Here is a 13,749-nt window from a genome sequence, read left to right on the forward strand (position 1 = left end):
TTTTCCTTTCTGTGACACATACTTGACAACCTTCCCGATTCTGCTGTGAATCTCACATTTTTAATTGCCCCCTCCCAGTTTCCTCCTGGGGTCACAAGTCTCCTGTTTTTCTCCCAATTTATGACAAATTTCACACCATTTTTTCTCCCCTTTTAGTTATCACAACTTGTTTCTGGCGCTATACAGCATGTAGTCTAGTGTACTGTGTCGCCTTGTCCTCACAGTGAGTGGCAGAGAAATGGAGAGGAGAATGAAATACTCAAATGTCAGATGTCCTGGGAAGAAGAATTCCTGTTTTTAATGGGAATTTTTAAAGAAAATAAGATCTGCCCCATCTCCTTTCTGTCGATCAGAGGGGTCGCACTGACTTCAATCACCACTGAGGGTTTATAAACACAGTGGCATGCACAGACTCTCTAAGGGGCAGGCACAGAAAAAACTGATTATATATTATATTATATATTAGCTTATGCCAGAGAGTCATACAAGCTCACACTAGCTTAAAGTCACTGCAAATCAAATCAGGAGACAAAGAAAAAGTATATTTTTGGTGACATTTTAAGAGTTTTAAGCATATTTTGATGATTATCAGGACAATGATGGATAATAACGTAATTCACAACTACTTTGGCCAGGATAATCGTGACAAGAAATGTTCATATTGTCCACAATTTTTACTCTGTAGCGTTTACTCTGGCATGATTTTCATCTTTGTTTCCTCATATCTGACTGCAGTGGAAGAATGCATTCCGCACTCTTATAATGTGGATCATGTCTAATGATCATGCTGGTTTCAGCCTGGATGTAAGTCACCTTTTCTTCTCATGAAATTATTCTTTTTTTCACAGGTGTTGTACTGAAAGGTACTGCAAGAAAGGCTTTAAATAGATTCCTAAGGTACAACGGTGATTTCTCGCTGTCAAGCAGCAATATGGTAAAGTTGCCATGGTTACATCTTTCCTGGTCAGGCTAATCAAATCAAATCAGATCAAACTGTTATTGTCGGCTGTGTTTTAAGAGTGGTCTGACAAATCAAGGAAAAATAAAGCAGAAGGGAGAAGGAATAATAAAAATGATTTTACTAATTTCAAACCAATATAAGTGACCAGTGAGGGAACTTTTAAGTATGTTCTTCGCAAAATAAAATTGAACATTAAGTAATTAATAAGAGCCTGAGCACAAGTTGAGTTAAAGTAGAAAATGCATTATAAGATGATGATGATGACTACTATTATTATCACTATTATAATTCTAGTAGTAGTTACATTTATAATAATATTAATAATGGCCTACTGATGAATAGTTTGGTTCAAACTTTGTCAGAAAAATCAACATCTCATCACCATTGCTTGAATGGATCTTTTGTATGATTGTAACCTGCCTCTATAGCTAATACAGTCTTCATGAAGATTAATTGTCAGATGAATGAGTTCCAAGTAGAATCCTCACTAGATAGTGTGGGAATAAGATGTAGCCAATTAGTCATGCACTAGATGCATGATGGGTTTATGGGACGCAGCCAAAGCAGTCATTAATAAGACTAGATTTGGACTGTGAGTGTGACATCCTACCTTGGACCAGACGACTTTTGGCTTGGGAGCTCCGCTGGCCTCGCATGATAGTGTGATGGCTACGCCCTCGTTGGCTATGTAGTGGTACGGACCAGCGTTGATCTCAGGGGGCACTGTGGGAGAAGTAGGTCACAAAACACAGCTGTCTGACTGGCCGCAGAGAAGCGGGCCTACAGCATTATCCCTGGCCTTAGTCGGCCAGCAGAATCAGCGCTCGAGGCATTTCTTCATTACAACCCGATGATGAACCGTAATCTGGCCTGTCTGTCATTACATGCCTATGAACAAAATGACCCTTTCATCAAAGCCTGCAGTAAATGAACCCTCTCACTATGATGACAGCAGGTGGTCAAGCCATGACATATTGTTGTTTTCCATGCTGAGTCAGCGCAATGTTGACCTGACTGTCTAAACCATAAAATAGGGTTCAAACCTGCAGTGTCTCAGCATCGAGACTTAAAGGACAACTCCACCAATTTAAGACATTAAAGTGTGTTTACAGGGCTTGGTGAGTACTACTGCATATGTGAAAAAGTAGTATAAAGCCCTCTGTGGCTCCATGTAATCTGATAAATGTCCTCCTCTGATGTTACTCAGGGACTAAGTTGCATTGTGGGTAATGCAGACATCACATTTTGAAAAACAGGTCACCTCCTCCTTTTCCAAACCTTGTGCCTAAATTTCCCACAATGCAACAGTTCATCAGATTACATACAGCTTCCTGTGGAGCCACAAAAGGCTTTATACTCCTTTTTTCATTATGCAGTAGTACTCCCTAAGACCTGAAAACACACTTTAATGTCCACAATGAATGGACTTATTTTCTTTCTCCCTGAGAGTTAAGTGTTAAGATTGATACCACTCTCGTGTTAGCCAGATATGAAGCTAGAACCAGAGATGGAGACAGTTTAGCTTAGCACAGAGACTGAAAGCAGGGAGAAACAGCAGGCCTAGTTTGGTTAGAAGTTGCTCATAATGACAATGCTAAAAAGTTGTCATAAGCATGCTAACATTTGCTAATTAGCACAAAGTGCAGCTGAGTCTGATGGAAATGTCTATAAACCAAATCAAATGACATTCAATATGTCACACCACTAGCAAGGCTAGAAAAATCCACTATAGCAGTGCCTCTACAGCTCAGAAATGTACATATATCTCATTTATTTGAACTGTACACAATGTAAAAACAACAGTTTGTGCTTTGACAGGGTTTTATCGACTGGAACTATTTCTTGTCTGCATGTTATATCAGGACAGAGTCATGCTAGCCAGTCTTTTTGCTAAGCTAATCTAATTGTCTGCTGGCTCTAGCTTCACAGTTAGCGTAAGTCAAGTACTGATTTTCTCTGAGCAAGAGGGCGATTATTCTATTATTCCTTTAACTCACTGTGGACCTCCAGGCTGACTGTGATGTTCATGGAGCCTGCTACATTCACCGCAGTGCAAACGTAAGTCCCAGCATCCTCTGGGGTGGCTCGCTCAATGTACAGACCGCCATCACTCCTCACGAACATCCTCCCAGTCAGCTGAACCTGTGCAGAAGAATAATGACTGCTGTCACACAGGAACATGGAGATCATCTGCGTAACGTAACGTATGTATTTGAAGGTTGAATACTAGTCAGTCTTACAGGTTTTCCATTTCGGGACCAGTGTCTCTCTGGAAGAGGTATTCCATCCAGCAGCATGCAGGGAATACTGAGGGACTGACCGATGCCAGTGGTGATGACTGGGGCACCTTGGGCCAAGAGAGGGGGCTCTGCAGGAAAAGGGAGTGTAAAGAAACAAGAGCAGGGAAATGTCAAAGTATTTTAAGGCCACAGTAAACTTCATAGTTGCAGAGATTGTCTCTAAATCATATGGTAGTGCAGATCGAGATAAGAGAGCTGAGACAAGCCTACCCAGTCCAGTGACACTGACTCTGGCCTCAGTTTTGATGGTTCCAAACTGGTTCTTGGCCTCACAGATGTACAGCCCTTCATCATCCAGCCAGACACCTGTAGTGAAACAGACAGGAAACCCGCATATTAAAGGGACAGTTCACACCAAAAAATCACCAAAATCAAATGTACATATTTTTACAATATGTGTTTACCACGCAGAAAAGGAAGGTTTCATCGACTCATGGACGTGAGTGCCCGGGATATAAACATTAATGGTGTCCTCCTCTGCTGAGCTGGAGCATTAGCTAGCTTGGTAAGCCTATTTAGCTCATAAGTAGATGCACTTTTGACACTTCCATCTGCCCACTGATACATTTGGCAGCAGTAGTTTAGAATAGGGCTGCAACTAACAAATATTTTTATTGTCTATTAATCTGTCTATTATGTCCTTGATTAACTGATGATTTGTTTAGTCTATAAAATGTTAGAAAACGGTGGAAAATGTTGATTAGTGTTTCCGAAAGCCTTAGATGACATCCTCACGTCATGTTTTGTCCACAACCCAAAGATAATCAGTTTAATGTCATAAAAGAGTAAAGAAACCACAAAATACTCACATATAAGAAACTGGAATCAGATCACTTTTACTTTTATTGCTATAAAAAACTTTTTGGGGTGAACTGTCCCTTTAAATCAACATCTTGAGAACCACATCTGACATAAGGAGTGTCCCTACACTTACTAAGAAAGAAAACAACTTATCTAGAAATGTAACTCCTTGCTAATAGCATTTAAGTCCTCTACTCAATAACAAGTGGTAGTATTGGTTTGACTGTGCTGTAATTAAGAGATAAAAATAGAAAACAATGGGATTAATAGGTCTGGCTCAGCTGCCGGCCTGCAGGCACACATGTCCCACTCGGCAGATTCTCTTGAGATCACATATGAGAAGATCAACATATGATTCACTTCCAGTGTTTAGACAGTCAGACCGATGTTTACATAGGTGATGACAAGACATTAAGCATTAAAGGAGCAGAAGGGCGAGGGATGCTGGAGTTCTTCTTGTGTGACGCAATACGAATGGAGACGTTTTCTAAAACAATAGCAGGTAAAAAATAAAGCCATCTGCAACAGATTGAGATAATTAGGTCAGACGGCAGCCACAAATGGAAACAGTGACACAAGCAGACCATGCAAATATGTCTGTTCCTGTCCAATATAATATTACACTCACTGTAAACATTTAGTCTCAGGGGAACAAAGGATCACCTTCAGTGGACAAGATTAGTCATATTGTAAGTAGAAAGGCCTCCAGAGTTAACGATTTAAAGTCTCCTGCCCTGATCAGGATATAGTCTCTCAATGAAGGAGGAATAGACGGACAAAGGAAGAGTTACACATTCAATTCAAGTGAAGTCTTTCCCTGAGCAGAAGAAGAAGTGCTTTTAGCAGGATGGATACTTGATGTGTTGTTCTTGTTACTTTATAGAAGGCGATGACATCCTGTTGCCCCCCTCTCTTAAGAAAATGTTAGCTAACTTTAAAATGAAAGGCTGCACCTCTTCTATTAATAATCACTCAAAAGGTTTCGGTCATGCCATCGAGTGCAAGGCAACCACAAGGCTGTATCAAGCTGCACTGCAGACCGAAGCTCTTTGCTGCTGTGATAGTGTTTCATGGATAACTCACTCTGGATTAGGAGGAGTCCATTCTCCAGCTGCATTGTTCGACTGTGGCTGTCTGTCCTGGTAAGAATCTGTCTGCCGTCCTGTCTGTGCCAGGTCACTGTCGGCTGCGGGGAACCTCGGGCAACGCAGTGGAGGGTGATATTCTCCCCAACGTTAGCTGTCATGTCAACCGGTGCCTCAGAGAACAAAGGGCCCGCTGTGAAGAGAAGAGTGAATTTTCCTTTGTTTATATTTTGTGAGAAAAATAAGCTCCATGTGGAAAACTGAAGTGTGGGCTCACCTCCAACCTCCAAACTGACGGTGCCAGCAGAGGTTCCAGCAGGGCTGCTGGCCACACAGGTGTACTGACCAGCGTCGACCTCCTGAACCCCCCGGATGTGAAGGGTCCCGCGGTTTACGTCCTGCTCAACGAACGGAGCGGAGCCCACCTCAAGCTCACCTGGAAGCACAGCGAAGATTTTGTTTTTAAAAAGGGTGTAAATAATGTCTTTTCATATCAATTTGGGATCTTGGGGCTTCCGTAGACTTGGATTACAGCAATTACGCTGATTAAACTGGCAGAATGGAGACGTGTTTGAAAGCGTTAAATACAACCGGTAACAAAAAAACATCTGACTCTGTCTTGAGTGGGTTCACTAGCTCGACTGCACGTTGAGGTTTTAAATAACGTCTTTTAAAATCAAATTGTCTTTTCAGGGCTTCCAGAGTCTTCGTGTTCTTTGGATGAGCTGTATGGATTTGATGGAACCCCCAAGATCCCAAATTGATTTGAAAAGACTTTATTTACACCCTCGACACATGGTCGAGATCATGCACCCACTACAGCCAAGGTGTGTGTTGACATTTTTAACTCAGAAGCTACAGTGAAGATTTTGGCTTAAAATGGGTGTAAATAACATCTTTTCAAATCAATGTGCGATCTCAAGGCTCCCAGAGACTTGGATTATGCTGGACGAGCTCTATGGAGCCACTTTATGTTTCTTTTCGGTTGTTTTTTTCCATTTTAAAACAAGTCCCCAGCTACTTCAGTTGTTCAGGAGAGAGTGCTGTTTTGCTGTAAAGCTCCAGAAATGTTTAGTTGACTATGAATTCACCCAACTTTCCATCTTCATATGGTTGAGGAGATAATGACTTATTTTCATTTTGGGGTGAATTTAGCCTTTAACTTACCTTTGAACCAGTGGACAAGAGGAGGGGGAACGCCCGTTGCTTGACACTCAAGTGTTGCATCACCGCCAACAGACACAAGTATGACCTGCTGTGTCACTGTTATTTTAGGCACCTCTGAAGGAATAAAAAGAAAGATTTTTCATTTTATAGCAATTTACTAGATTTGCATGCAGGCCACTATATCTGGACATAGCAAGTAGAAGTAAAGTAATGTTGGCTTAAACCAGTAACGGCTGCACAATAAACCTGCGGTAAACATAAAACCCTAAGCTTAGATTTTACACACATTCTGAGCCAACAGAGCTGGGAAGGATGCTCTTGGAGCAGGCGGAAAGCGGAGCTGAAAGGATGAGCTGATCCATCTCACAAGGCTCTCTCGCTGCCTTGACAGATCAATGTTGTTAAAAATGACATTCAGAGACAAGTGTGTATAAAACCAGCACGCCCCAGGAAGAGGCTGCCACAGTCTATCAGTGCTGAGGTCTCTGTCAACCACCAACTGACATGCCATGACAGAAACTTGAGGCCTACGACTATCAGCTCTCACAAAACAAACAGAGAAATGTTTTATTGCGTGAGACGAGGCTACGTGTGGCCTCACTCACTTGTGCTCTGGTGGAGTCGGTGTGCAGTTCACACTGAATATCGATCACTCACAGATTCATAACAAATGCTCCTGGAGAGAAGTCAGTGGAGCTGTGTGATTTTGGGCTAAATAAATAAAACTGACTTGACTCAATTTGATTCCCCTTCACAAGGTCCTGATTGATTCAATTTCCAATTCGATTAGATTCAATTCAAACTGATTAATTTAATTACAAAACCAATTTTGCTTGGATATAAATTTTACAAAGAAACCTTTAACATGGTTCATTATCAAAAATGTGAATGTTTACATTAAAGCTGCTGTAAGCGTTGTCGTCGTATTTGCTAACATCCTGTTATTTTACAGTTAGCTGTCCCCTCCCTCCTCTCTATGTCACCACACTTGTATGACTCCCTTCTTTTTTTCGAGGCAGCTCTCTTTGTCTCTTCCTTTTCTTCACATGTTTTATCACTTGACCTTTTTGGTAGTATAAGCTGTCAGCAGCAGTGATGGAATTGGAAGTTTTTCCTGTTCCGACAGGATCCTGCTGCCTCTTTATGGAGTTCTCTACCCTGATTGGATAAACTGGGCAGCGATACAATTTTACAATACAGATACAATACAGAGTTACAATTTGCCTTTAGATAAATTAATATGATATTGCTATAGTTTTAGCATCTAATTATTGAAAATGCTGTAGTGAAAGAAGGAGAAAGAAATTACAGATGTAGGCCTATGTATTTCAATAAAGGATAATAAGAAAAACTTTCCTGTTTTTAACAACCTTTGTGGCCATTCAAGTATTTCAGAGTTAATGAGGTGTATTTGAATGCACCATTAAGTCCCTGTCCCTGTGCTACATGAGTGCAACTCTGTCACAGACCGACAGCAGAGGACAGAAGCAGCTTACCCGTTAACAACACCAAATTGTTAAATTGAAATCCTGACATTTTTCAAACCCAGCCCTAATAGTCCACAACACAGACACTAAAGTGCTGCCTCATTTGAAGTCAGAAAAATGAATGCCACCAGAAACAAAATTCAAAGCACAAATTTCATAAAGTGAAAAAGAACATCATCCTCCTCCTGACATCTGCAGCTATTCTTAACTTACCTGCAAAAGTCAGCGACACAGACTGAGAGGCAGTCCCAGCTTCATTGTTTGCCAAACATGTGTAGTTCCCAGCATCCTCTGGGAGGGCCCCTCTTATGGTCAGAACTCCATATTGATTTAGACTCAACCTGTATCACGCAGTCAACAGAATTCATGTTTGTTGAACCTTTGTGATTACATGTGCAGATGTAAAACAGCCATTCATCTCTGAACCTTTCGGGTCGCTATTCTTGGGTATCATGAGAGAAATATTTCTTTGAATATGTATTTTACACCAACATATAAAGTAGTTGTGGGTTTGGACACAAGATTTTATATCAAGAGATGTAAATTTACGCTGTGATACAAACAAGATGTGGCAATCGTGCATGTAGTCAAAGTGGAATGTAATGACTCTCTGAGACCTCTGTGCCGGAGGTGTTGAGTGGGCTGAGAGTTCCCTTACCTCGGCCGATTAGTGAGGAACATGTTTCCATGGCTCCAGAAGAGCTGGGGAGGGGGGGAGCCGGACGCAGAGCAGACGAGGCGGATCTCGTCCCCTCGGGAGAAAGCCTGGCTCTGGGGGTGAACTACCACAGAAGGAGCCTCTACAATTCAAACAGAGGCACAGCGCTGACAATGACTCAGGGCCTTGTCATCACTACATGACGTCATTTATGACTTCCAAATCACAAGTTTAACAACAGTAAACTCCTGATGATGTGGGCTACAGTGCCATTACCAGCAATCAATGTCTGACTTCATGACTAGTGGATCGTAATGAGGAAAAGTTTCACATTTATTCGGCTGTTTTTGAAATTCATTAAAAATATACGAGCAAATGCCCTCAAAATAAGCAACATGCATCAATTCTGTCTGACGAGAAACACTTTCTGATGAGGGAGTGGCTCAATCTGACTGCGAGGAGGCCAATAATGGAAAACAGATGACGAGGGCCTGAGGGGAGCCACGAGGCCCCGGTGTGTTAAGTGTTTAAGCATATGACCTGCAGCGTATCGTGCTACCGTACCTGGGACGAGAAGCCACACGGCGATTCTGCTGTCTCCGTGGGTGTTAGTGGCCACACAGTGGTACGCCCCAGCATCCTGAGTCCGCACCCCACTGATCTGCAGGGAGGAGTCTGACAGTACCTTGACCCTCCCCGCGCGGGCCTTGATTGTACGACCCGCTCGGCTCCAGGTCAAGTTATGCCGCATGGAGCCTTCCACCTGGCAGGAAAGCACCGCCACGCTTCCCACAGAGGAAGTAACGTTCACTGCCCGCTTCAGGACTGGAGGAGGCTCTGTTTTAGTGGAAACATCAAACTGCTGTTATCAGCGGTGAATAAACAGTGCGGAAAATGTTTCTGCTGGCATGCTTTGTGTCATGTTGATGCTTTAGCCACGAATCAAAGATAAAAAATGTCCGGAACTTATTTCAAAGTCTCGCTGTGACTGTGATGTATGCAGGCAAAACATCCGAGGAGGCGTGTGTGTTTGCATTATGTGTGTGTGACATACCTCGAACAGTCAGCTCCGTTAAGGCACGTCCCTGTCCTGCGCTGCTCTGAGCTATGCACTCGTACAGGCCTTCATCCTCAGCTGATGCATGTGCAATCTCCCATGATGCTATGGCAGAATTCCTGATAGAAAGACACGCTTGAGTATGACAACAGCAATGAGATCCTATTCTAGGATCATATTCAATTAGTACCTCTGGCACACACACACTGGGAATAGTTTTCAACACGAGTCAGCTTCACTTCATGAATGTAATTCAAAGCAGAGCGTCAACACAGAGAAAGAATAGGCCCTTTGTTAATTTTTCAAGATGACACAATCGAATATGTAATGTTCACAAAATCGACTGTGTATACCAGTTTCCTGACAGATGAGCCAATAAAAGTCAAGACTCTAATGCTTCACAGACGTGGTAGGAGTAGTGAGTGACCTAATTAGTGTTTTTCACTGCAGTTAATGGGTACATGAAGCTGCAGCATCTGAGGAAGGCGACCAAATGTTACAGAGTGCTGAGCAAATAGACAGACTCACTGAAAGGACCTCTCTTCTCCCAGTGTAATCCCATTTCTGGTAAATCTTAGCCTGTAGGGAATGTCACTCTGCACCGAGCAGCCAATCACAACTGGTTGCATGTAGAAGGCCTTCACCACATCAGGCATGCTCACAACTGGGGGATCTACACAAGGGAGGAAACAAATGTTAAAGGTCACCAGAGAGATTAATGAGGTGCGAGAGACACTGCGGAGTGGCTCTGGTGGAAGGGGGTTGTCTCGCCTGGAACGATGTTGGTGTAGGAGACACTGGACAGCCTCTGGAAGCGGTAGCCCTCCTCGTCTTTGCCTGTCACCTTGATGAAGAAGTTCTGGGAGGGGGTACGGAACTCCGGGAGACCCCACAGTCCTTGTCGGCCGAGGTCAGAGGGCATAGGCACGGGGATGGTGCGTAAGGAGCGGCCTGAGCCAGACATGAGCTCCACGTGGCTCAGCTGACCTGGAGGCTTCAGGCCCGTGCATTTCAGCAAAACATGGGCTGGAAGTCCTGAGAGACACAGAAAGATCATCATGATGTCATCGTCTGCACTTGTTCTCTGTCAAATAAAACTGTTAAAGAGGCTGTTAAGGAGGTTAACAGAGCCATGTCCAGCACCTTTTACCGGCCTCTCTCTGGTGTGGTTGAACTCCGAAACAGGAACACTGGAAAAGCCGGCTCGGAAGTCAAGATTGCTGACTCCTGTGACCCTCAGAGTATGGCGCCCACTGCAGCTCGTCTTCAGAAGGAAGGCAATAGTATTTATCTAGCCCATTGTCATGAAGTAGTCAGAGAAACATATATGTTCACCAGAGCAGTACCTTCAGTTTCCAAGCCCCGGGTCTGGGGAACTTCAGATTGACGACACGAGCAGAGTTTGGAATGTTCAACAGCTCTTTAAGGCCCTGCTCTACACCGACCACACGGCCTAAGATAAGAGCACGACAACGTTAACTTTTGTTAAATGTCATGTAAAACGTAAAACACATCTTCTCTTGTTTGGTGGCAGGAAAGAAAACAGTGTTAATGTGTCTACCGAAGGGATCGCTGAGCTCGATTTGTGGTCCTGGTCCACTGAGTGACACGGTGACCTCTCGAAGACTGGGGTCAAAGGGCACTTCCCACTTGTTCTCCTGGCCACCATCATGGTTGGAGGACAGCAGGTGGACCTTCATGGCCTGAACTGTCTCCTCCACCCACTTCAAAACCTGGCAGGAGGAGAAAAAAACCATCACAAGAACCGTAACAGAACTACATGTCACGCTGGAGGGGACACACTCGTCAGTGGATGAGGCTGGGACCCATCAAACTGTCAGGGATCCCCTCTCAACTTAAAGAGATGTCAAGAGCAGGAAGGACACGATGTTGGCCTTTCCCTGAAAGCTCCAACCAACCTCTTCCCTACCTAAGCGACAGGCTGGTCTTTGTCTCTGGACTATTCTTTCATTGCAAAACTATTCCTCAGAGGGATTTTGCCTAAACAAAGGAAAAGTGAAGCAGTTCGACTGTCAAGCTGATAACATACAGTTTTCTGCACTCCCAAGCATGTATTCCCAGAGGAGTGTCTCTCTCAGTGGAAGTCTGTCAGGCAGCAGTCCCCCGCCTGCAGCACAGCTTTCATGAATCATAAGGCCTGTTCCTCAGAATAGAAAGCAGTGGATGTGAGGTAGGGGCGTTCCTTTGTTCTGGAAATACCGTAACACTGTATATTCCACAGAATCAACCTGACTAATACGCAGGATCATTCATGGACAGAAACAGATGGCTGATTCTGATTTTTCTGTTGAATCGGTTAAGCTTACGAAGCCAGATGAGGTCAGACAGTGAAACATTAGGATGGCAGGAGGCTCACTTCTTAGATGAGTCATTCCAGCACTCAGAGCAAAGATTACCGAAAGTCTGACATAATGGTTGACAGTTTGATTGCATTTAATGGCAGAAATGATCATTTCTGAGACAATGATGTCCCTCAGTGGCTCTCCGCAGAAATATCCAACAATATAGAATTTCAGTTTTGACAGGTGCTTGACCTTCTAGGGATAATCGTTATCGTTTTCAGTAAGAGCATAGTTTTCCTTTTGTTTTCTCTAAAATGAAAACAGAAGCAGAAAAGCCCGTTGATATTTCGCAGTCTCATTTCAGTGGTCTCAGCAGACCAACAATCTTCCATCTTCCAAACGCTTAACAAGCAACTGCTGTCTAGTATTTGTTTTGACCTCATACGCAGAGACATTATGGCTGAGCTGCGTCTGCAATGAAACAAAGTGAAAACATTTCTTCAGCTCCTCTTGGAGACGAAGCCAACGGCAACACATTTTAAGAGACATTTATGAAAACGAACAAAAAACTGAAACAAGGAGAGCCTTTGATAATTAAATTATCAGGCCTCCGCTTTTTGTCTATCAGGTCCAGTGGGTGCTGACAGCAGCTGGTTCCTCTCCCTGTTTTACAACTGGAAACAGCTGTAATGTCTGCCACATGTGCAGCCATCACCAGCAGGGCAGGAAACTGCTAAGAGGTGACCTACATCTGCCCCAGGACAGTCTATTTCTTATGCAAGAGCGCAGAGTTGAGTGGGCACGATTCTGCCCTCAGACCTCAGATAAAAGGATGTGGAGTGCAGAGATGGGACGGCTTGCTGTCCGGGCCGCGGCAGGTCTGCGGGAGCACGCTGGGTTGTGCAGCAGCCACTCCCTGTCTCAACCTCTGGGAATGCAGAGGATCTTAAGTCCTGTGAAACCTCATCCGGCGTGTCTCAGTCGAGGGCTGTTACAGGAAGGACCCCCCTCTGCTATTCATAGAAGCATGACAGATGGGCCGGAGAAGAAGGGTTAGCTAAGGCTGGCGTGATGCTTCTCCTCACTTGTTCAGGTACATTATCAGCAGAAAAAATACATGGCCGTGTAGTGAATAAAGGAGCAGTTCACCCAAAACTGAAACTACTTCATCTACTCACCCACATGCTGATGGAAAGTCAGGTGAAGTTGTGCTTCACAGCAGCGTTGCAGAATGTTCCTAAACAACTGAAGTAGCTGGGTGCAGGCTAATGCTTTTAGCTTAGCAGCAACAGAGTAAATAACGTCTTTTCAAATCAATTTGAAATCTCTGAGCTTCGTAGACATGGATTATGCAGGATGAACTGTACAAAAAGGATCTTATTTTTTAACAAAACGGTCTCCCTCCATAGGAATCAAGCACTTTCAGTGGATGTAACTTTGACGGTTGGAGTTGCCCCAAGGAATAACCTTGCAGTCATTGCCGGCTGATGCAATCTGCTGGACCGATTCCAAAACTTTGGTAAAAATGAATCATTTACACACCAAAACATGTAAATATAAGGCCCAGGTTTAAAAATACCAACATTGCCCTGCTGCAGAGTAAATAACGTCTTTTCAAATCAATGAATACGGTTTTGCTGTGAAGCCCCAGAAATGTTTTGTGAACTACAAAACTCCACCTGACTTTCCATCAGCATGGGGGGGAAGTAGATAATGACTGAATTTCCATTATTGGGTAAACCGTTCCTGTAAACCCAACAGCTTGACTCCAGACCTCACAGTGGGCAGGGGTCAGCTTAGTCTTTACCCAGGTTTAAACACCATACCTTCAGACATGTGCAGGATGATGTCCCGCTACAAATCAAGGCTATTAGAGTGAATCAGTCCCAGGTGGACCCCCCGCTTCTTCTCAGTGGGAGTCGACACACCT

General features: G+C 43.7%; 1 protein-coding gene across 1 annotated transcript in view; it reads right to left on the minus strand.

Moving 5' to 3' along the window:
• hmcn2 (hemicentin 2) overlaps positions 1-13,749 on the minus strand; it is a 60,599-nt gene that overhangs the window by 38,852 nt on the left and 7,998 nt on the right. The window contains exons 5-20 of the mRNA XM_084359833.1: positions 11,078-11,249; positions 10,863-10,969; positions 10,660-10,780; positions 10,288-10,551; positions 10,045-10,189; positions 9,514-9,635; positions 9,024-9,296; positions 8,460-8,601; positions 8,015-8,142; positions 6,315-6,428; positions 5,425-5,583; positions 5,146-5,340; positions 3,472-3,567; positions 3,202-3,329; positions 2,959-3,103; positions 1,572-1,684 (exon numbers count right to left, since the gene is read on the minus strand). Coding sequence (XP_084215959.1) covers positions 1,572-1,684; positions 2,959-3,103; positions 3,202-3,329; positions 3,472-3,567; positions 5,146-5,340; positions 5,425-5,583; positions 6,315-6,428; positions 8,015-8,142; positions 8,460-8,601; positions 9,024-9,296; positions 9,514-9,635; positions 10,045-10,189; positions 10,288-10,551; positions 10,660-10,780; positions 10,863-10,969; positions 11,078-11,249 — 2,424 coding nt within the window. The remainder of the gene's footprint in view (positions 1-1,571; positions 1,685-2,958; positions 3,104-3,201; positions 3,330-3,471; positions 3,568-5,145; positions 5,341-5,424; positions 5,584-6,314; positions 6,429-8,014; positions 8,143-8,459; positions 8,602-9,023; positions 9,297-9,513; positions 9,636-10,044; positions 10,190-10,287; positions 10,552-10,659; positions 10,781-10,862; positions 10,970-11,077; positions 11,250-13,749) is intronic.

This window comes from Pagrus pagrus, assembly GCF_965226575.1.
Source record: "Pagrus pagrus genome assembly, chromosome: 8".
NCBI lineage: Eukaryota > Metazoa > Chordata > Actinopteri > Spariformes > Sparidae > Pagrus > Pagrus pagrus.